Source organism: Rissa tridactyla, chromosome Z, assembly GCF_028500815.1.
Source record: "Rissa tridactyla isolate bRisTri1 chromosome Z, bRisTri1.patW.cur.20221130, whole genome shotgun sequence".
Lineage (NCBI taxonomy): Eukaryota > Metazoa > Chordata > Aves > Charadriiformes > Laridae > Rissa > Rissa tridactyla.
Window position 1 is genome coordinate 9064412 of NC_071497.1, and position 24172 is coordinate 9088583.

Here is a 24172-nt window from a genome sequence, read left to right on the forward strand (position 1 = left end):
GACTGTTCAGTGGCACCTCTGCAGTATTTATATAAGTGTAATGACTTTCTTTAATGAGTAGAGGTTTGGATTCAGTTTGTCATTGAGCTGATATACATGGGAATTTGCCCTTAAGGGAGAAGAAGGTCTGATCTGTGCAGAGAAGGGTGTGTATCTGGGCACAAGTAGCATTTTGGGCATAAATGCATGGAGTCTGAAGCAGCACCAAGTGCTGGGTATTCATGTGTTTCTCCTCCACCTCAGAAAACCAGTGCTTCTTTGAAAATAGGTCCTCAGATAGATGGAACAGGCTATGTGAGTATGGAGCCAATTGTGAAAGAGGGAGTGGGCTACTTGTGTAGTGAGTGAGAGTGGGCTCTGTGGTACACTTTCCCATAGCCTATACCACTGATCAATGCAACTGGTTTGTTCTTCTGATACAAAAATTCAATACTCAGACTTTCATATTATATTTCCTTTTTTTTTGTTTTTTTTTTAAATGAGTACTGTCTTAGACTGTGTGCTGTCATGGATGTTTGTATTTAAAAGTTAAAAGTTTTAACAAATTATTCTGAAAGGATAATGTAGACTCTCTTGAACTCTGTGCTTGTTTATATTAATAGAACTTGTCATCTTGGACTGTTGAGGGCAAAAGGTTGTAGAAAATGATGATGCCATTTTAAGTTCAAAGTGCACTTTGTTATGATTATAGCAATCAGAAGCTTTTTTTTTTTTTTTTTCATTTACATAGATTGAATTAGAACCTGTAAAGCTTCTGTCTAGAGAAGACCACCTGGAGCACTCCCTGGCTATTGAGAGAAGAAGAATCCGACTGGGCTATGAGCAGGTCTTTCAGAACCTAATGCAGGAGAGTAATAAGGAAGGTGATTACTGTGGTCAGCACAGAGGATTGAACAAATAGCTTGTGGGCAGCTGGAAGAGGGGAAAAAAGCAGATGAACATCTGAGTAGGGCTCCTTGAGGTTGTGGTATTACGTAAAAAAACGTGCCAGATTTGCGGGGGTTTGCAAGAAAGTTACTGTAATAGAGTGGTATTTCTTTGTCTTTCAGAAATTCGAGATTTAAAAATGCAGGATTGAAGGCCAAGCATGCATTAAATAGATGTGACATGCAGATCTTCATGTAGGTTGTGTGTGTAAGGTTTTATGGTTCATACAGAATTTTGCAATATGGTAATAAAATCTTGTGACATTAGTTGTGGTATAGATAGAAGGATAAAATTCATCCAGGCTTATGGCTATGTCTTTGCAAGAAAGCGCTAAGAACTATGTTTACGCCGTGAGATCATTCCCAACCAGCATGAGAAACTTCATTACATGAAGCTCAAAACAGGTAAAATGACCAAATTAGAGGAAGTCAGCCAAGAAGCAGGTTCATCTTTATTTCTGATAGCAATCTCTGTTCTTAAAGAGAATCTTAAAAAAAAAAATCTGAGCCATAGCTCCGTGTATAAACAACGGACATTATGTGGTTTTACTGAGGAAAGATGAAACCTGTTGTAAATATAAATTCTAGTCTTAACAATTTAATAAGACTGTGTAGTACTGAAGAGACTTGTTTGCTACAAGCAAACAAGTTATTTGTCTTCATGGTAACTGTCTCACAGGACACGGTTTTATACCATGAAAGACAAATCAGAGGTTGATGATTTTGTTTTCCACTGCCTTGCCTGGAAAATTCCTCAAAGGATCTTACCATTATTAGCACTAATTCACTTCCTTAAGGAAACAGAACAAGCAAAATAGAGGAAGGCGATAAGAAAATATTGCATATAAAGGCTGCCAGGTAGCAAAATAGGTGTAAATCGTATCTGGAAAGTGAAGTTTGTCTTCTCAGTGGATCTTATACAACAACTTCAGTAGGTCCAAAGTGCAAGTTAGTCAAACGTGTCTGCACATTTATATAATTGCAAAGTTAGTTAATTATGGCAGAAGTCAAAAGTACAATTCAGGTCAAGCAGCTTCTAGTATAGGTGTGCATTTTTAAAATGGCTGACATCATCTCATGCCTAAATCTGTTCTTGCAAAATATAAATGAAAATACAAACCTTAGTATAAGGATGTGTGACTAAAGATTTGAAATGGAATTGGAAATGCTCAGATAATGAAAGGTGGTTACTTATTCAGATCCATATTTTTTTCTTTCATGTGTTCTATATGGTCTCTGGTAATCACAAGATTTGTTAACAGGTTATGAAATAATCATGTCATACTGTAACCTTAATCAGACAGATTTGCACAGGTGTCATCATACATGGTGGTCAAAGTCTACGAACGGCATTAGAAAAAATGATAAACTGCTCTGACAACATCTGTTAGAGATCATGCATAGCAACCATGAATAATCACAAGCACATGCTGGGGCGGTTCGCTGCCTGCATTCACAGCTAGCCAGCTTTCACAGTAACTGCTTCTGACACAGCGTCTTTGAAGGGTATAGTGAGGGCTGGGAAGGATCACTGTGCTGTGGTAGACTGCAGGGTGCACCATCCCCCACCTCTTACATCTCTCAGAAGAACAGAGCAAATCTTCAGCCCCTTGCTTCCCTTGCAAAGAACAGAGGTCTTCTGTGCCTTTCTTTTTTTCTTCTTTTCATTGTGTTTGAAGCAAATTGCACGCTTCGGTAACTGCGGATATTTTCTTCCTGGCTATCAGAGTTACTAGCTGAAATACTTCATTTATACATTGCTGCTGTATTTCAGATTCTTTTGAAGAGGAAGATGCAGTTTCAACTGACCTTACTCATGTACAGAGTATTGAGCTTGTCCAGCCTCCTCATGCAAACCATCACGGAAACACTTTTGGTGGCCAGATCATGGCTTGGATGGAGAGAGTGGCAAGTATTTCAGCAAGGTACTTTTCTACATGTAGTCTTTCCATATGGTTCTGAATGGATGTGATTTTAGTATTAAGGTTTCACAGGGATTTATTTTATGAAAAATACAGAACCAAACCTTAGTGACTTTTCTTCCTTCTCAGATTGCAGGAGGCCTTTGAACTATTTATGTGGTGCAGTTCCCGCAGCATGCCACATCGCTGCGGGAGTCAAATATTATTCTTCTTTTGTTACACATGCAGACCCTAAGGCAAAAGAGGCTATGTTATCCTCCTGAGAATCTCTGCAGAAAGTCAGCATTGGAAATAGGAATGGAAACTTGGCCTCCTTGTGGTTGGTGGGATGTTTTAAAAGCGGAGTTAGTTGCTAAGTCAGGATAAAACTGATACTGACTTTGTATCAAACGGTACCTCAAAACGAACAGCCTTCTGAATGTTAACTTGCAGATCATTATACCAGAAGGAAGAGTAAGTCAGAGAAGGAGACTCAAAAGAAACAGGTTATATTTTGTTGGTGTGCACACAGAATGGATTCATAACCTTCAGCAAGTCACTTAACCTTTCAGTCTCTCTGAGTTACTTATCTTATAGGTTGTAATAGTTTTAGCAGTTTAAAGGGCTCTGACATCTTCAGGTAATATGTGCAAAGTATTTTTGTGACACTGCCTAGCATTGCTTGTCGGTATGGCCTAGGCATACAGTCATTTCTCTTCCCCTGAAATCAAACCATTGTTTTTCTCCCTCCTTGTTCTTGGACTCTATACAAAGCTTCTTTGTAAGCAACACTTGAGTTTCAGTTTGAATTCTCCTTGCATACCAAGTGACCTAATTCACTGCAGGGATGTTAGATGTGTTTTTGCTTTTTAACTTTAATAATTAAATGACTTCTCCATTCATTATTCATATAGTTTTGATTTGTAGCCAGTAGTTGTACTGATAACAACGGGTTTTCTGTAGTAGTTGGATAAACAACTTGCTTTAGTAATATTAGAATGCACTGACCTTACCCCAGTGTGTAATTTCATTGGCTTCAAAGGGACTGTTTCAGATTTTTGCCATAATATGGCCCAAAATATTTACCTGTTTTTATTTGATAAATTTTACCTAGTGAGAGTCACATTTAGTTTTAAGAAGAGAAGGAAAACATCAGGAAGCCAAGTAGTGAAAAAATTTTCTTTGACATAATGAATGTCAAGCATGATTTATCATGTTGAAAATTTCAGGAATAATAGCTGGCGACAGAGGCTTGTTGAAAACAGAGATTTTGTAGTTTATGCTTGAGAAATAGCTAGTATCACTATAAACCTTTTGTGAGGCAACTCGCGATTAGACCTGTCCTTTGAAGGTGCCAGCTAAGAGTTGCTATGGCCACAAACTCATGAAGGAATGGAAGAGGAGGGCTAACCCTTGAAAAATAAATTTCTAAGGGCGTTTTAGTGGTTACTCACCCTTCTCTCCCCTCCACGTTTTTGACTGGACAGTCAATGGAAATCTTGCAGATAGCAATGAAGCTATTTGAATATTAGTAATATTAGTTTGAACCAGATCTGTACTTTCTTATTTCTTACACTTGAAGTAAAAGCATTCAAAATATAGTTTTCCAGGAAAAATGAAATATTTAGGCCAAATTTCTGGTTTCTTCCTCTCATTTTCAATAATGTTGTGTTTGCATCTTTATAGTGAACATTGGAAATAAGATCACCATTTAGCGTTTTAAATCAGAAAAGCAAATTATTCTTAATGAAATTACAAAGTCGTTTGAATGTATTAGTCTATTAAAAAGATGTACCAGTCAATTAATTAGCTACAGATAATTGTGTGCATTTAACGATACTAGTACATTAGTTTGCAGAGTGCAGTTGAGTTAAAAGCTAGGAACACTACAAAGTTGTATTTTTGTATTTTTCAAGTTGAAAAACTGCACAATGAAAAATCTCTTCTCAGATGTGCATATGAGATTCTTATTGAGGAGTTTTGCAAACATCAGAATAGAGTGTGTTTTTTTCAAAATCTAAAAATAAATGGCATTATTGTGTATTGTTCCCTATTCATGTGATGCACAGAAATCCCAGTCAAGAATGGGGCTTTGACTACATACCGAACTGCTGAAGAAACCTAATTTTTGCTCACTCCAGAGAGCTTGCAGACTAGATTCCAATTCCACAAACCCTTAAGCTGTATCTGTACTGCAGATTTTTTCTGGAATGTCTGTGAAGGTCAGAAAAGTGGTGGGTTGTTGGAATTCCCTAGTGTAGATGACACAGTATTGCAAAGCTTTTTCTTTAGCTGTTTAGCTGTGTTTGATTAGGTATATATCTGTTTGTCCACTTTACTGTCCAAAGAGTAGCTCTGTTAGTAAGCTTATGGAAAGGGTACTCACCTGGCACAGGCAACCTTCTGCACTAGACTAGCTGAGTTTTACCAGAGTAGCTACAACTTATTGCACAAGCAGTTCAAAGAGGTGCAGTAAGATAATCCAGCTGAACCTGATTACATGCAATTGAACACAGTACAGGATCAGGTCCAAACTAAGAAAAGACAGGTGAGTGAACAATGCACTATGCAATTGGAAGGGCAAAGGGAACAGAACTACTAAGACTTGTGTGTTTGTAATCCACTATTACAAACAGCTTTTGAATTTAGCCAACAGTTCTGCATTTCTGAATTGATAATTGATCAGTTCAACATCTTTCAACCCCTTTGTATGTGTAAAGATGAGTTTCCCAGCTCAGCATCAGTAGTGAACTGCACATAGTTAAAAGGCCAAATTAAAATAAAAACCAAAACCAACTATGCATTAGGCAGTTATAGGAGTAGTTTTTTATTCTTACCTCATATAACACTAGCAGAAATCATCTGACAAACAAGCAAAAAAGTGTCAATATTAAAAGGAATAGATAGATTGACATTGCTTTGCTTGAACACTGTTTCTGGTGCTCAACCTTTCTGATCAGGTTTCTTTTAATTGTTTGAAGGCTTTATGATCTGGCATTTTTACATCATGAACAATATCCTACACCCCATGCAATCATACAGAAATTAATGAAACTCTGTGAAGTAAGTGGTTACTCTGTTTGTAAGGGATTCATGGTCTGTCTCCAAAAGAAGGTAGTATCAAGCCGTGAGAATTAATTAGTCGGTGTTTGTAAAGTGTGTTGAAAATGAAACAGCATGACATAAGTGGTATTATTATGTTTGAACCTGGAATTATGTACTCTCGGAGCTGAACATGTTAACTGTATTTCAGTGGGTTATGGAATAAATTAGTGTAATATAGTGATCTTCTAGGTTGTGCAAACCTTGTTGCTCTTACTGCTACCTACTTCAAACATAACAAAGGAGGTTCTTTAACACGGCTGTATGTTTTGCTCTCTATCTCTGTTGCTTTATTTTCCAGCCGCCTTTGTCGTTCATACCCCATTTTGAAATCAGTCAATATGTTTAAATTCTGGGGACCGTCCGTCGTGGGTGACCGCCTTGTCTTCAATGCAATTGTGAACAATACATTCCAGAATAGGTAAAGCTCCTCATCTGCTTGTCTTCCTTGACGTCTCTAGGACCAGCCTAACTGAGTGTTTCAGGTTTCAGCTATCAGTAGGATTTGCATTATTGAATGAATAACATTTCAGCTGGAGCTTTGAAGGATATATCTATATCTATCTATCTATATGTACTTTTTAAAACTTTTCTCATGAAAAGTTTTTAAAAAATTTGTTCTCTGACTTTCACTCTCAATTTAAAGATCATTTCTAACCAAATCCCAATCCTGCAAACTCAGAACATAAATATCACTCTGAAATTCGGGCATCTTCAAGGATGAGTTGGTCCCACAGCTTTGATTCTTCAGAAGGCCTCAGCTTGCTGCTAGAGTCTTCCTGTCTTGGCATCTCTTTCCAGATCTGGGTTCTGTTTATTGCTTGTTAATGGAAAAAATCATGCTTTGTTTAGTTCATTTCATTTGGGTGTACACAGGGGTGAGGCTTTGCCAGTTGCAGTTTGGAATAAATGGTTACAGCCCATGCTGAAATTTTATCTTTAGCTGTGTATATGGTCACCCTGCGCACGAAACACAGATTTTGGCACACCGAACCACCATCTCCTGGAATTTGGTGGTGTGGCTGTTGAGCAATCTTGCACAGATCCTGCCTGCTAATGATTAACTGTCTCTTTCTCTCTTCTTTGCATGCACTATCTCCTCTGCAGTTTTAGGGCTACTGTTGCGTTTGCATCACAGAGAATGACTCTCCTCTGACCTTTGGCACGTCTCTGCTAGGCTGTTTCCCCGTCTACATGAATGGCGCCTTGGGCCAACAGACCCTCTGGCTATGCCAGGGGTGTGATATAACTTACATGGGGCCTTGTTCCATCAGTGGAACCTAGAGCAGGAGGACATGTTCAGAAGCTGCAAGATATGTAGCAAGACAAACCACAAGAAGGCAGAAGCTAAAGTAATTCCTCCTCCAAATTCTGTACATGAGGCAAATGTTGTCCTGGCATTGCTGTTCTATGTTTTCTTTGTAGATGTATTTGGTCCCCACAGGACGCTAGTAGGGCACGAATTACCTTCATGCTATGCTTCTGCTGAATGTCAAATCAATGTCATCCTGTTCACCTTTGCTGTCTGTTCTCATAGTATGCTTACTGGTGTTCATATTTTACTACTTAGCTCAATTTTTGCTCTTTTTATTGATGCTATTTATCTAGTGACACCTTTTATTTTACTTCTGAAATCAGTCTGTCCAGACTGAGTAATTTATTTTGTATGCTACAGAAACTATTTCAGTCAGGCTTCCTGCACACAGGAAAGTGTACATCAGCCCTTTTTAGTATGTCTCAGGGCTGCTTCTGCATCACTTGTTGTAGTTCAATAATTAATTTAAACTTTTATTTCAGTGTCGAGGTTGGTGTTCGTGTTGAGGCTTACAACTGTGAAGAATGGATCAAGAACCAAGCACGGCATATTAACAGCGCATTTCTCATTTTTAACACTGTAAATGACAAAGGAGAGCTGCTCCCTTTCCCCAGAATCAAACCTACTACAAAGGTCAGGTCTTATCCTCAGGAGCAGGATGAATGCATACATGAGATTATGTGGTCCAGCCCAGCTCACTGCATGTCACACAGCCATATAACCTTGCTGGGAAAGCAAGGACTAAACAGAGAGGTGCAGAAGAGAAAACCTCTAAATGAAATGTTTGCCTTTGAGGAAGAGATTTGTCATTGCTAACTTCAGTCATCCAAAACGTGGAGGGTGGTCATCATTAGAAATTCTGTAATTAGTTGATGGACAGGGAAGAAGAATCTGCTTTACGCACGTTTGCACCTATCTCTGTCTCCTGTCTTGTGCAATTTCCATGGACTGCAGAAGCTGCCCAGACAGCAAAAACTCAACTGAAACTCATAAGTGTTCAGTGGATAAAGTTATTTTTTCTAAACCCTTAATGAAGATTAGAAATAGAGTTAATAAAGAAGTCTGTAGGAATAAAATCCCATGGCATGGGTGGGCTTTCTGGTTCCTTTGACATGGAGATCTCAGCATGTGTTTCCCTGAAAGTGGTTCATAAAGCACTCGGAGCAGTTTGAATACTGTTGTTGAATTATTTGCTGTGATGTCTCCTGTCATTAACTTTACTGCTCCAATTACGAGATTTTTATAGAGCCAGCACAGACAGAAATTAAATGATTATTTAACATCAATGGACTTAACATTTTATGGGATGGCAACTGGACAAATAAATCAAGGTGTCCTGTGTACTATGTAATGAGGCAGTAACGTTCACTACTGCCCATTACAGACTGTTCCAAGAGGAAAAACTGACCCTTCCTCTTAAAAAAAAAAAATATATATATATATAGTAATTTTTAGAAAAAGCCATAGCAGATTAGTTTCTGTGAGAAAAACATGCTTCCCTTAAAGACTTGTCTAGAGGGGCATCCACAAGCTAAGTGTCAGGATAGGAACATGTGCACCCATTCCTTCAGGTCAAGCAAACAAATCTGGGAAAATTAGTATGTGCTCAAGATAATTTAAACTTTCAGTGGTCATTTGACTGAAAGTGACAGCTGGTATGGCAGTGCTCTATAGAACAGGCAAGAGATGTCTTCAAAAAATATTATGAAGGATTGGTTTAAGGAAGGCTGAGATGCATTGATCTGGAAACAATTCTTATTCCAGAAGCTACATGTCAGTTCTTAAAAGTAGAAAAAAAGAAGCTTTTTCCAAAGTGGCATATCCTTCAAGATTACAAGTCCTATTGACCTTTAATGCAGTTTGCTGTGGTGTATGCTCTTGGGTCACTTATGTGTTTCAAAAAAAATAATCCAACCTGGCAGAGTAATAATACAGGAAGGGAAAGACCTGCCACCTTGAAGGGCAGATCACATCTGTTTGCACAGTGCTTGCTCTGTGTCCCAGATCCATGTGCACTAAGATAGTAATTCTTCCATGCTTCCTTTGTGCGTTGAACATCAGGTGGTGATGAACTGGATAAATGGTTTATTTGGTGGGTGGCACATTTAGAAAGAACATAATGTGTGTGGTGCACTGCCCAGCTGCCACTGGTTTAGGACCAAAAAGTGCTACAGGTATGCTACTGTGATACAACTTTTTTATTGGATTGTTTTTGCAAATTTAAGGGAATATTGTCAAATCAAAAGTGAATCACTGACTCATGTTAATCTGGGGAAAGTCCAATGTGCAGACTACAGTTCTTTATTTATTTGGAATACATCTCTGGTGTTTCTCCATCTGTAAGAAATAGGGTTTAGTTGTCTGTTTTTTAGAGGGTGTCCTAAAATAATCAGATGTGTTACTGTCTGGTTTACTTTTTATAAAGGATGATATGAGGCGATACCATGGAGCTATTGCCCGAAGGAGAATTCGACTAGCCAGGTATAGTTGGGTTACAATGAGAACTTGATTTTGAAAACTTAACTTTTTAATGTATCCTCTAAAAAAAGTGATCATTTGTTAAGTAGTCGAAGTCTCCACAAAGATAACTGTTATGTTCCTTAACTTTCCAACTAATTTTGCCTGAGTTGCACTGAAATTATTAGAGGCTGCTTGTCTCAAAAACTTATTGCTCTATAGGTTATTTTGTTTCCCCGTCTTTCTTGGGAAGAAAAAGGAGTCATTGCAACCTGTCTTGCAACCGAAAATTGATAAAATACCTGTAAAGTATTTAGAAGACACTTAAGCCTATAAAAGTGATTGTTTCTAGCATATATAGAAGAAAGTGTAGAGAATCAAATTCGTGCCATTATTTTTCTTTTGAATTTTGTTTTAGAAAATGCATGCTGTCTGCTAAGGAAGACAAACCTTCTGATTCCTGGGAGAGAAGCAACCAGGTAATCTGTAGATGGTGTCCTTATTGTCTACTTACATGAAATGGTGTATTTGTACACTTTTTGATTATGTAAAACAGTTGTACAGGCTGTATCACTGTCCAAAGTGGACCTTCTGTATTTAAGCATTATGATAGTCATAGAAGAATGGATAAATGTATAATAAGATGAATTTTTTTTTTTCTTCTGAAAAAAAGAGAGTAGATGATTGATTTAAGAGTAGGTTTCATACAAAACATAAAAATTGTCTTTTAAGATAGACTTTTTTAACAAGTGGTCCCTTACGCAGCTGAGCTGTAAGGTCTCCTGCAGATTTCTATCCCAGTGTCCTCAGCTTTTAAAAAAAAGCTGAATTCTCCTGCAGAGGGATTGGTTTGGGTTTTTTTTTATCTGCATCCAGCCATTGACTTCCTCAAAAATTGCTGTGAGGAGACCGATTAGTAAATGCTAAAGGTCGGGGGAGAGACATGGCAATACTAACAGACGTGAAGAGTGAAATAGCATAAATTTTGTTTCTGTGGGAAAGAGAGGTGAAAACGTTCATTCATAGATCCTCTGTATCAAGTGGTACATATTTTTGGCTTGGGCATGCTAGGCCATAGAATGGGCCTGTGTCGTGAAATGAATAGTGATGAACCTGAATTTAAGTGGGTTTATAGACACCCTAAATGTTGTTTCAGTGTCAAATTTTTGCCGTTAAAATTTCATTGCATTTAAGATCTCAGCAGCTCCCAGAAATTTTGCTGGGAATTTTTCCACTACATGAAAAAATAAATAGTTGAGAATTGTAATGCACGAAGAGATTTGCCGTTAACAGTGGCACCTCCACTGTTTGAAGTAGCATTTCTTTTCTGTAAAACAACAACCATAAATATGCAAACAATGATAAAAATGGCTTACTTAAGATTTATTTAATATTAAATTAAAACTTGTCATTAAAGACTCTAAGGATGTATTCTCTTTATACTGTGGTTAAATGAGAATTCCATCCACTGTAGTCAAGCATAAATAATGGATGTATTTGCAGTTTCTCTGCTCTGAGCCTGCTGTGTAGAGCAATTGCCAAGATAGACCACAGCGTGATAGCAATGAAGAGGTTAATTTTCTAATAGATTTTAATTACTTTGGAGGAAGATGGACAAAACCATTAATTTAGTAGCCTGAGAGGTTACCTGTATTATCTCTCTGGTGGTCACAGTTTTTCTGCACTGCTTTATAATTGGAGAAGCCTGAAGTGGTATTTTGTTGTTGTTTAATTAGGGCTGTTTTGCCAACAGCCGTGTGAGCACATAATCTAGCTATTGAAACTATATAATTCAGGAACTACTGGGCTGTGTTTTCTGGAAGGAAAACACTTAGGGGAAAAATACACACTGGTTTGCGAATGAGGGGTAAAAAGATAGAAAAAGAGCATCTCATTTCTGCAATGTGAAATGTGAAATGTACCTTTATCCCTTCATTTTCAGAAATGTATCTTATGTTTCAGGCATATGTGAGTTACAGCAATATAGCTGCACTGACACACCTAGCAGCAAAACCAGGATGGGAGATAACCAGTACACTGGATGATGTAAGTGCATAATTGTGGCATTGTTACATAGTCACTTTAGTTAGGTTTCACCACAAGAGGTGGGTGGAGAAAAGCAACATTTTACATTTGTAAATAAATACATTGGATTGGCAGTGTTTGGTTTTACTATGGCTAGGGTTGAAAACCAAAACTCCCAGAGTTTCCCTGAAATGCTGATTGTCCAGAGAGCTGTGCAACCTGGCAGTGCCATGGAGGAGTTGAAGATGGTCTGAATGATTGGTGAACATAGCACTTGGAATGCCATAAAGGCAGGCTTGTCAGCAACTGATCGGTTTGGCTTGTTGAGCAACACACAGGAGAGTGTAAAAACACAAACAAACCCATATCTCACTTCTGTAAGACATTTTCTTTGCCACAACTGACCTGCTTCTGTGTTTTTGTTTGGCCGTATTGTTTGATTCCAGCAAAACACCAAACTTGGACATCTTTGTTTAGGAAGTGCTGTTGACAATCTGTGGGGCTTCTGGTGTCACTGTGATAAGCAAAATGTGTATGACAGTCTGTAATATGCTGCCTTTACCAGCTTTGCAGCATGGGAGATGTTTCTAAGTAGTAGGTATTATCTTGTGATAATTCCAAGTGGTCACTGCCAGTCAGCAGGTGGCAGCAATTTATATACGGTATTTTTCAGTCTTGGTCTTCTCAGAAGACCACTTGACTCTTTCTATGGATGTTTTTTCTTTCAGATGTCTGTCTTGCTGCCCTTTTTCTATTAAAAAAATTACAAAAGCCTGAAAGCAAAGTAATTCTCTGTTCATCAGTCAGTGTTATAAGCTCAAAATCAGTAAGGGAGCTTGTGTAAGCCAGTTTTAGGATAGGAAGATGCTGTTAAGAAAACCAGTAGCAAGATAACTTAGCTGGGAAACTCAGTTTTAACCTAGTCACAGTGCATGTTTTCCAAACTATTGAGAGACATCTTGTAAGGTTTGTTTTCTGAAATATGGTTAGTGACGCTATTTTAAGATCGCGTAGATTCAGAGAAGTTTTGGGACAGGAAAAAGAAAAGACTCTTAAAGTCTTTTAGTCTGACCTCCTGCATGTCACAGGCTATTAAACTTCAGTTACTGATCTTGCATCTAGCCAATAAGCCACTTGACTAAGAGCATAAATAAATCCTAAGGATTTCCAGTGATGGCAAATATGCCAATTCCATGTGTAGGTTGTTCCAGTGGTTAATGACTTTCAGTAAACCCTGTTACGCCAGTTAAATGAAGGCACTCATGCTGGAAAAAGCAAGCTTAAACAATCAGACTGAAACACTGAGCATTATTTTCAAGCCTCTGCTAAGACTGTATTATTATCCATGTGATACTTCCTTTCTGCATCCACTGAGACTGCCACAGTCTCAGTTTCTTTCTTAACCCTAAATGCTTGAAACCTGTAATAGAACCAGCACCAAATATTGTGAAGAAATGACTTCATACAAAAACCCCAAACCCATGCACATTCTGGATGATGTTTTAGACAGCATGATGTTACTTCTCTCTCTCAGCAAGCCACCAGGTGCCTTCCAGTATTACTGGAGCCTGGAACTTTCTCCCCTTTTTGGATATCTTAGAATAGTGTTGATAGTAAGATCTGCCTTCTCTGGTGGAAAATCTTGAGTAGCTTTTTCTAGCTGCTGTTCTGTGTAATTGTAGTAGCTATCCAGCAAAATCTCAGGCGGGATGTAGGATGCAAATCACACTGATGCTGTCAATGGGTGGAGAGTAGCCTATTGTTCTGAACATTTCTACATAATCTGCCATTATCAATCATTAGATATCCTTAAAGAAGTGGCAGGGCTTCAAGGTAGCACACTAACTTTTTTTTTTCTGGAAGGATGTATGCAGTGAACAGTGACAGCAAACCATACTTATGATTGTTGTATACCATTTATTCCGTAAGTAAGTCTTCTTTCTTATTTAGCATCTACTTGCAGGCACAAGGTAGACTGCTGACAAAGTGTGGGTGTCAGCGGACAGTAGGCAGAGGGCACACTTGTGCACATACATGACTGTATGCTTACCTATAAATTAACACACAAGGTGCTCTTTGGCTCTTTATTTGCTCTTTGGCAAAGAAAATAAGAGTGAAACCTATCTTGGACTTTATCTGGTCAACTTCTCCAGTTAAATTTAGGTGTGTGCTGAAGTCCCTAAATGCTGGTATAGATGGAGCTCCAAAGAAGGCTTTCTGCCAGCTCCAGTTAATGAAACTTACCATTGGCAAATACTAGTTTGGCTCATTTATCACTGTTTCATGCTCACTTTTGTCACTTTTGCAAATGTGAGCACAAGGAAGTCTCCCTTAGGAAATAGTATCTAGCTCAGAACATCTTCCCTTAGGCAATGCAGGCCACCAAACACACATCATACCAGTCTTCTGTTCTCTGCACTCATGTACCAGGTCTTGATCCCTGTATTTAGGGTATTCAGCAGCGTAGGCATAGAACAACTACTTAACCTTCTCTGATAGACACGCATGGCAATATCTCCACTCCAGATCTCTTCAGTGTCCATGAAATGTCTTTTTGGGGAGAGGCAGGAAGAACAAATAGTAGGAAGCAGGTTGTAGGATCAGTGCTCTGCTTAAAGGCAATCAAACTGTGGGGAGACTGTCAAAGACATTAGACTTAACTGTATTTTGGGATTACATATTTTAGAAGGCAGGTTTTGTGAAGCAGCCTGTTCTTCTTTATATGCAGAGGATTTGTTCTGTTTTCCCTGGGATTAGAATGACCCAAAGTTGATGGATAGTTTTTTAAGGTAGAAAAGTGGCACCGTGAGCTTTTTGACATAGAGCCGCAAGACTGTAGGCTGATAGAAGTAATCTAGCCTTGACAATGTTCACATAGCAGAGAGGTGTTTTAACAGCTGCACCTCCTACTTCATTTCATGATTTTTAAGTCTAGAAGACTCCTAAGACAACGTGATTTCTTCCCTATGCCTCAGAGGAATCTATGCATCCTGTAGCTGGTCTCTAAAGCTTCTGGGCCCTTTGTTTTACACCGAACTTCACTTCAGCAAGATGCTTGCTGGTTTATGTTGGTTTTTTTTTCTGTTCCAAAACATGAAAATACAACAACATACAAAATCTGTGTTGCTGCACAAATGCTCTGTAAGCCAAAAATTGTTAATTTTTGATATAGCAAAAAAGAGCCACCGAGATGATGAAACTCATGAATTTTGTATCACTTGGAAATGAAAATCTGCTAAAACTTTCTAGGATCTGAGAAGCAAATTAGCATATCACATTAAAATTTGGCAATGAAGTCCACTAATTCTAAGCACTCACTTGTACTCATCTTCCATTATACAGGGGTTATGGAAGGACTTCTTTTGCAAGGATTGTGTATACATTGTTATGTGCAGGTTATTCCTTTTGAATTCTCTGTGTTAGGGTTCAGGCCTACAACTAGATATAGACCCAAAATAATCAAGACAAGATACTGCAAGTGTGGGATAAGAATGGCAAAACTGTGTCTTGAGATAATTTTTCAGCACATTCTTAACTCTGCATGCCCTGCTTCACAGTAAAGAATAGGGGAGAAAAAAGAACATATTTTGGAAAGAGAAATGTCAAGTCATTTTAGGGGAAGGGAGCATAGGCCAATGGTGTGACTGATTTGCATGGACAATGGGAGCTGAAGTGATTGAACTCTACTAATTAAAAACAAACTACTGGACTGCATAGGTTGGAGAGTTGGATCAAGGAGGCAGTCCATATATCGTCCAAAGTCATCCCTCTTAAAGCTTGGAAAGTGCTTTTTAAAAAATCTGATCCCCTTTGGATGTCTCTAGGTAAGCTCTCCAAAGCTGCAATATGCAGGATTGCTGGATACGTTCCAAAATCCTGGTGGCAGAAAGGGCAGTTGCTTAGTTTGTCTTATTTTGATAAAGTCTCACACATACTGCAGGAGTGCTCCTCTCATCCAGCATGGCCTCACTCCAGCTTGCTCCTCCTCAGCAGTGTCACATCCAATGGATTCTACTCTGTAGTTTCAAATTTCTGCAAAGCTTTAAGTAACCAGGGATAGTTTTTTATTCCTGAAAATGTGATGCCACTATGCTATCAGTATATTTGATTTTACATTGTGCTGTATTTTAATGTAAAACTAATCTTGAATACTCGCCTGCCTTTCATCCGTCAGATATAGTTTCATATGTACTTCTGAGAAAATCAGCTTAAGACCTAAATGTGTAACATTTATGTGTTAAAATATTTATAGTAATCATTCTTTGTTTTTAATATTATTCAATCTTTTCAGATAAAAATATGGACTCATGAGGAGGGTGATGTGTTGTCATTCAAAGTAGAAATGCAAGTGAAGATACCATCGCATCTAGCTTTCTCCCTTTTGTCTGACTTCACACTCCGCCAACAATGGGACAAACATTTCTTGTAAGAACTTACCTTTTCTTTAAGATTGTTGAATCCACTGACAACTAACCTTTTCTGACACAAATATTTTTTGAGATGTTGACACTTTTCTACCTAATTAATAAGGAATTGCTGTAAGAAGTTGACATTAAAGATTCATTAGTCAAAGTATGGATTGGGGTTTTTTTATCTTAAAAATAAAATTTAATTTCTCCTATGTCTGATTTAAAAATACGGTTGCCCTGGACTGTCAAAAGAGAGAGCTGGGACAGAGGTTATCCTTTCTAAAATGAAAAAATTTCCATGCCTAGACAAATTTATGTTGAAAGGGTTAATTTGAGTAAGTTGCATATAACTCGAGGTCAATATATTGTGCATGCTCTCTGTAAGAAGCAAGGCAAAGCTGTGGACTCCCTGTTTGTGTTGTTTGGGACACTGATGCTCAGCTGAATCATACGATCAAAGTGAGAAATCAAGAAATGGGGATCTTCAAAATGCACATTTTGAGAAAAATAACATAAAGTGTGTAGGATTTGGAGTTTGTTTCAGAATTGCTGTAAAAGGGTTTTGGTTTTGGTTTTTTTTTTTAATTATACCTTCTGTGGTGTAGAATAATGTCTGGAGACAATTTAATTGATATGATACTAATTTTATTTGGTGAATATTCTCTTAAAGGAGAAGCTTTTTCAGTTAGTCATTCTATCCTGAAAGATTTTTACCAGAGGGTCAAAGTGGAAGCTTAGGGATATTTGAAAATTTACAATCTCTGCTGAATTTATGGCTTGTAACAAATGAAAGCTGAAGAAATATTATGTTGATTTTCCATATCTACAGCCAAAATCTCACGTTTCTTACGATTACCACAAAGCCTGATTGACTGGTCAAAATAGAATATCAGCTTAGCAGTGCTTATTGCTGAGGCAGTAGAAGCTGAAATTAAATAAATCAATTACTGACAGTGTAAAGGAAAACACTGATATATTTTTTTTGTAGTGAAAAATTGGAGATAGTGATCAGTACTTCCAAGACAGTGAAAGATTGTGTCCTACCCAGATGTCCTTGTCTGAACAGAGTAGAACACAACTTTGAATAAAATTTTGCAAATGTTTCCTGACTGTGTTTCCTATGGTGTGTCAGATGGACAATGTTTGGTGATTCAGCAAGTATTATGGCACACAAGCCAATGTTATTCCAAACAGGAACTGACAGTAAGCAAAAGACATGCTTTTAAGACATTGCTCCTGCACCTTGCAGAACTTTTAAACAATTTTGTGGGACAGAGAGGTGATGTCAGATGAGGTGTTGCAGAAACCCACAGTTTTCACTCTCTGTTCCTCTCAGTTCCTTGCTGCCTGAACATGAAAACCATAGGCTTAATGTTAGGATGGAATACGTGTTTGTACTATGTTTTTTATAAGAGATGATATTGCATACATCGGGGTCTGCATGTGTGTGTTAAATGTATTTGCAGAACTTGTGAAGTCCTCCAGGCTGTGAATGAAGATGAGAAAATATATTATATTACGTCTCCACCCATGACTGGCCGTAAACCCAGAGACTTTGTGATTCTTGTGTCTCAAAGGCAACCCTGTAAGCAAAGGTGAGTATGCAATTTCAAGTTCAACTGTGAGCACGTTGGAGACAGTTTGGATTACTGTTGACCTTTATCTGGACCTGTCATTGGGTGACAAAGATAATGTTTTAGTTTTCTAAGAAATTAGATTAGATTTAAAATTTAAAATACATGTGTTGTTGATACCTGAGCTTCCACAACCAGATTTGTTTTGCAACATGAAGGTGCGATGAAGTAAATTCAGAACATCACAGATTTGTAGTGTAGTCCAGTATTGCTTCTTTGACAGTGACTCTTCAGGAGTCGTTTATCATGAGGGAAAATAGGCCAGAAAAAAACATGTCCCAGAGGCCCTGTCAGTGTGCTGAAGCACATAACTAGGAGTTTTATCTGTTTGTTTGTTTGTATTGACTTCATAATCCCATTTAATGTAATTCTGGAGATTTTCTTATCCAAGGAAGTGCTTGGCCTTCCTTGAAACCTCCGTGTGACACGTTTATTGTATCTGTAAATTTTGATGCTGAATTTGTTTTTAAAAGTCCCTTGATCAGTTTAACGTTATTTTTTTTCATTAGATTTCTTTTTGCTCTTAGATAATGAAACATGGATGAGTGGGACCACTTGGTGTATCTTATCGTTCTTTATTCTTAATTTCTTTTCAGTAATTCTTCATGTTAACATTACTTCTAAAAGGCAGCATTCTGTACCGTGCTTGCTTGGAGTGGAGTTGGAGTCTGTGACAAAGCCTTAATGAGACTCGAAGAGTCTTTAGTCTGAATCCTTTAACGTATATCTTTAAACATACAGAAGCTTGTTTGTCTTCATATGAAATTGATATCTTTGGTATAGCTGCAGTCATTTACATGTATATTAACATCTTGTTGAAGAAGTGTTTGATTCTTCCCCTTGCCATGCAGTGAACCCTACATAGTAGCTGCAAAGTCAGTTACCCTTACGTCTGTGCCACCTTCTCCAGAATACTGCAGAAGTAAAATCCTTTGTGCTGGATTCCAGATCTACACTGACAGCAACAGCTCCTGTACGGTGAGTAGCCTCTGCAGACCTCAGCTGTGTCTCCTTTCCTGTAGCATTACATGTGCGTATAATCTAATTTGAGCTGATAGTCTGGAACGGTAACAGCAATATAACAAAAGAATGAGTCAGTTCTCCAGAGTTCAGTGTGGTTATTAAGACATTCTTTATTCCACAAAGTGGAATCTGTTTTGCCCAACTTCGGCCAATCTGAATGTTAGGAACGAAATCTAAAGTAAGCACTAGAGATGGCCAGGCACCTCCAGAGAGTCATTCATTCATTCCTAAAATACGCTTCTAGAAGGTGTACATTAAAGTGGTGGTGTCCATTTCCCTTCACTGACTACAGAGGAAGTCCAAGGAATTATTTCAGATTAAACACTTAATTTTAACTTTTATATGTCAGAAATTATGCAGTCTGAATCCTATCTCTGGGCCAATGACAATGTTCCTCTTTTGTTCTTTTACATGGAAGACTGTGACTTTTTCATTTAAGAAAATACATTTCTGAAAACACTCAGCAACTCCCAGTGGCTGGCATTCTTTTCCAGGCAACCACTTTGTTCATAAAGCACGTATATTTAACTGGTTACACATAACGTTTCTTGCTGCGCTGCTGTGTACATTTAGCTACAGATGCTTGAAGACCTGGCCATAGTGAGGATGCTGAGATCACTGAAGTACTGTAAAAAATGCATGCTCTTTTTGCAGTTATTGCCTTCAGTTTCAGATGCGCTATGTGTTTCTATTCATATCCATAAAAACTTTGATACTCATCTAGGCTCTGCAAAAAATGACTAACTGTTGCAATCCATAGGTTTTTTTGTTCAATTTATTTTTGTTTAAACAGGTGTGTTACTTCAATCAAGTGACATCAGGTGTTATGCCTTACTTAGCTGCAAATCTTACTGGCTCATCAAAATCCATTGAAGACACTGCTTTGGAATGTATAAAGTTCTTGGAGCTGAAAGACAGCAAGTACTGAAGTTGAAAATGGGTTTCTGAAGAGACTCTAGATTATCAAGCAGTACTGGTTTAAATTTCTGCATGTGTGTTGATCATTTTTCTACAGGTTAGTTACTTGGGATCATGTAGCCAATATTGGGTTTGAGCCTGAGAATATCTACTACAAGCGTTTTCTATCAAATTAAGATTAGGCTTTAGGCACTAAATTGAATTTTTAATTTTAAAAAGATTAAGGGACAGGTTCCGCTCTTGATTGCATTCATGAATTTTATATAAATGGAGGCAGAACTTGGTCCAGTAGAACTGTAGCTCATGAGACTATTTCACTATTTTAATGTTATATTGAAAGTGATATGGCATCCAGCCAGTTTTAAATCAGTAAATACCACACTGTCTAAGTTGCAGAGACGTGATGCTACTAAGTAGCTTATCCAGTGCTCTGACCTGGTTGTCCAGGTTCTTGCACACCCATTATATATAGATTACACCCTATGTAATATAGTGTTTGCTAATGTTTGCACTTTATCTGTTAATATTTGTTGTTTATCTGTGACTTCCAATAAATTATTGTTTCTGAGGTTACAAATTCATGGTAACTTTTATTACAGTATCTGTGGAATGGCTTCAGACATTGTTCCAGAAAGACTGCTTTGTAGTGATGATGGGGGCTGTTGGCCTCTTACAGCAGTGCCGTGACCTCCGGCTGGCAAATTCTATGCAAGACTGTTGTGCTAGCCTTGCACAAATGCAGAACAGCGAGACTCTTCGACACATTCTCTCACCGATGAAAAGGGAGAATGGTTTCAGAGGTTTTATTGTGGTGCGTCTACTTTGTTTTCTGCTCTTATTTTTGCTCAAAAGAGCCGTGTTCAAAAAAAACGATCAGCAGCAGCTAGATCGTAACATGAATGTGGGAGTGTTAAGAGAGAGAATCAGAGCATGTAGTGGTGCTCTTTTATCTTACTGTAGTCTCATAATTGGAAGAGGAAGAGCTCTAGGGGTCTGGTCCCATTCCCACTTAAGAAAATATATCTTCAATTTAACAAAATCAAAGCTTGCATCAGTGATTTATAGGTTACAGCCTGCCTGCACATTTTGTGTATCGCATGTCTACCAAGTGCAGCAGAAGAGCCACCAACTGCAGTCCTGGAAGCCCTCTGGGTACACTAGCACTGTGAGTCGCTTGGCCTCTCAACAACACTGCTTTAGCTTGGGTACAGCTGTGCAGCGAACAAAGCACTAGTGAAATCAGCTGCTGTCTTCTGTGCCTCACAAGGGCTGGCCACTGTATGCCATACAACACCTTTGCACTACTAATACTGCATCCAGCTTGGAGTCCTCAGCACAAGAAGGACATGGACCTGTTGGAGTGAGTCCAGAGGAGGCCACGAAGATGCTCAGAGGGCTGGAGCACCTCTCCTGTGAGGACAGGCTGAGAGAGCTGGGGATGTTCAGCCTGGAGAAGAGAAGGCTACGGGTAGACCTTATAGCCCCTTCCAGTATCTGTAGGGGGCCTACAGGAAAGCTGGAGAGGGACTATTTACACATGGGTAGCATACAATCCCTCAGTCTAGTGAGTGAGGACAGCAGCCTCAGGACAGCCCCCTCCAGAGTGTGAAAAGCACCAAGGCACCACATGCCTCCTCCAGGAGTTCAGCTTTCCAAGCCCTGCTCACACCGTGCGCAGATGATGGCAGACTATTGAGTGGGCAGGTGAGTCTCTGTTGTCCCAGTTTTTAGTGAACAGAGACACCTAACGTTCATCTCCAAATACACGTGTGACACATCAAACTCTGCCTTCCACCAAGCATTTATCAGCTGCCTGAGTGGCTTCTTAGGCAGCTCGGTTTATAATTTGCCTTTAGAGACACTGAACTCAGCTGTGAGGCTACCACAGGGTCTATCTCGAGAACAGCATTTGGCATTTCTTAAATAGTAGTGTTCTGCCATGCTCATGCCTCCACAAGACGTTCTGCCCCCTGCCCCCAACTCTGAGACCTTGGCCACTGCAGTGCGAAGCTGGGCCGCGTTCCAGATGCAGCCACACATCTTTGGGGGTGTGTCTTTTTGACATAGACCAAGGCTTGTATTTTACCAACCTCTGTGCAACTGCTAAGACAAGGAGATTCAGGGTTCTGGCAGAAGAAACTCTGCTTAACCACTTAATTATTTGCCTAACTTTTCAATTTATTAGTGGGTACAATGCATCTTTACATGCAGCACCTTTTACAGTTGCTTTTCAAATAGCTTTCTGTAACTACATGTACCTTTGTGAAATCACCTGAAGAGATTAGTGGCTGCGTTTAAGTAGTTTTGTCTGAGTTACTGACAGTTGCTAACCTGTGCAGCTGTTTTAGAGCACAGTGCCTTATTTTCCTTAGCAGTCACTGAGGCAAGGTGGTGGAGGACAAGGAGATGGACATGCTTCCAGTCCCATGCAAGCAAGTACATGTGATTATCTGAAAACAGCTGCTGCCTTTATACTGAAATTCCTGCAGAGACCATACCCGGGGATTTTCTAAGTCTGAACAAGTCCAGAACAACAACAGGGCACTAGTCAGGTGCAGGAGCCCAACAAGTGCTTCCATAGTGCAAGAGGGATCAAAGCATGAGGAATGAAATTCAAGGTTGTCTTCAACCAGTGATGGCTGTTAGGCTCACTGACCTCCAGAAGAGCACTACGAGGACTGCATCACAGGGCTGAAGAGAAGGCTGGGCTCAGAAGGTGGGCAAGCCAGATACTAGCATGCCCTGCTTGTGCTCCACCATTTCAAGAGCAACGGTTAATCCACGCTTGTGGGATTTCTTTTGCGACAATTGTCCTCTCAGCCATCCTTTTTAAACGGTCCCTTTCGCCAAGCAGAAGTGGCAGTGACCAGCTCTGGGAAGGGAACAGTGAATTTTCTTTTCGACAAGTTAGTTATGTGTCATACACCACATTAACTTAGCAGCCTGCCAAGGGGATGCTTTGGCTCAGCTCGCGCTAGCACAGCTGGGTGCCCACGTCCTGCTGAGAACCACAGGGACGCAGCAGCCGCTTCCTCATGAGAAGAGAGGCTGCGCGCTGAAAACACAACTTGGAGACCAACCCCTTATCGGGGCAGTACTGGCACCACTGAGAAAGTCAAGGTGCAAGGCTTCAAGTTCCTATAGGTAAAAAAACATGTTACAGTACCAAGGAGTTTTAAAGACAGGAAATGATCTAAAAATAAGCTTTTTAAACGATATTCATACAATAGAAACGGAAACACTTTTTAAGCTGGGATAAATGTCTGTTGCAAAATGTAGACATTGAAGCGATGCTGCTTTAAGCTTTAATCCAATAGTTAATTAAAACTCTGTAATTAATCCTTGATTTCATGCACATCCAGTCCTCTTCCCCATTTAAATGTGTGCTCTGATTATTAGAAACCGAACATACACGCCCTATCTTAGTCACCCTCATGTGCCTTTGTATCCAGAGCAGAATCAAGAAACCTAAAATAAGAGCTCTAACTACTGTATTCTTTAGCAGCGTTTTATTAAAAATAATTAACATGTACAAATATAAAATACACCCACACCATTAAATTCCTGTATTTGGGTTTTTTTCTGTAAGAAAAGTACGTTCCCAACCCATGGTTTCAGTGGCAGGTCCTAAGCACCTCAAAACCTGGTCCTGAGCTCAAGTTTGCTCTCTGGTATTCTCACCAAGGCGGTCTATGTACCATTAAGACATTTATTAAAAAGGTAAATTAATTCTTTAGAAGCCCTAGCTTTACCACGGTGTAGCTCTCCCCCAAGGACTGTTGCTCATTACTGTACAACACAAGCTGAAGTTTTTAGAAGGCACATTTCAGATTTTAGGCACAGGAAAGTACCGCATTTATCCAATGGCCACCAGAGCTGCAGTTGAGACCAAGACGCCTGGGGTGGTGGGTGCCTGCCCGCCCTGCACAGTGGGGCACGGCACAGAGACCCTGGAGTTACTCCATTCCTGAGCTACTGCAGGAACTCCATAAGTTTGTAACTTATTTTTAATATGTGTCAGATTCTCCAAGGCTGCAGTCTCCATTTAAAAATAAATAAATAAATCTGCCATTAAGCAGGCGTGTGTAATACAAACCAAAGTTTACTCCCAACATACCAAGGGACAGAAAGACCGAAGATTTTTTGAGCACTTTCCTTGAAAAAAGTAAAGAAACTAATCAAGCTGCTCACTTGCCCTCCAATTCTTTTTCAGGTATGTTTCACCACGGATATCAGAGGAAGGGCATGATTCTGTTTCTGTTAGTGAACAAATACTCAAACAATCCAACATGCATAAACAATAGGGTTAATGCATGTACATATTTAGCTGAGTAGTGGTAATTGCACCCCAAGCTCTACAGGCTGTAGCGTTTACCTGATAACTTCACTAAAAGACTGCTCAAAGCTTGCACATACAGGGCAAGAAATCATTCTTTCTAAAAAGAGAAGGGCAAAACCAAAC

At 39.1% G+C, this 24172-nt stretch overlaps 1 protein-coding gene across 3 annotated transcripts in view; it reads left to right on the top strand.

Moving 5' to 3' along the window:
- The window catches only part of ACOT12 (acyl-CoA thioesterase 12), a 30035-nt gene extending 9762 nt beyond the window's left edge, over nt 1–20273 (top strand). For all 3 annotated transcript variants that reach the window (XM_054186710.1, XM_054186711.1, XM_054186712.1), the window contains 11 exons: nt 731–863; nt 2701–2851; nt 6231–6350; nt 7727–7877; nt 9670–9725; nt 10120–10180; nt 11664–11747; nt 16018–16151; nt 17602–17730; nt 18621–18747; nt 19586–20273. In XM_054186710.1, coding sequence (XP_054042685.1) covers nt 731–863; nt 2701–2851; nt 6231–6350; nt 7727–7877; nt 9670–9725; nt 10120–10180; nt 11664–11747; nt 16018–16151; nt 17602–17730; nt 18621–18747; nt 19586–19720 — 1281 coding nt within the window. In that variant the 3' untranslated portion in view covers nt 19721–20273. The remainder of the gene's footprint in view (nt 1–730; nt 864–2700; nt 2852–6230; nt 6351–7726; nt 7878–9669; nt 9726–10119; nt 10181–11663; nt 11748–16017; nt 16152–17601; nt 17731–18620; nt 18748–19585) is intronic.
- The last annotated feature ends 3899 nt before the right edge of the window (nt 20274–24172 follow it).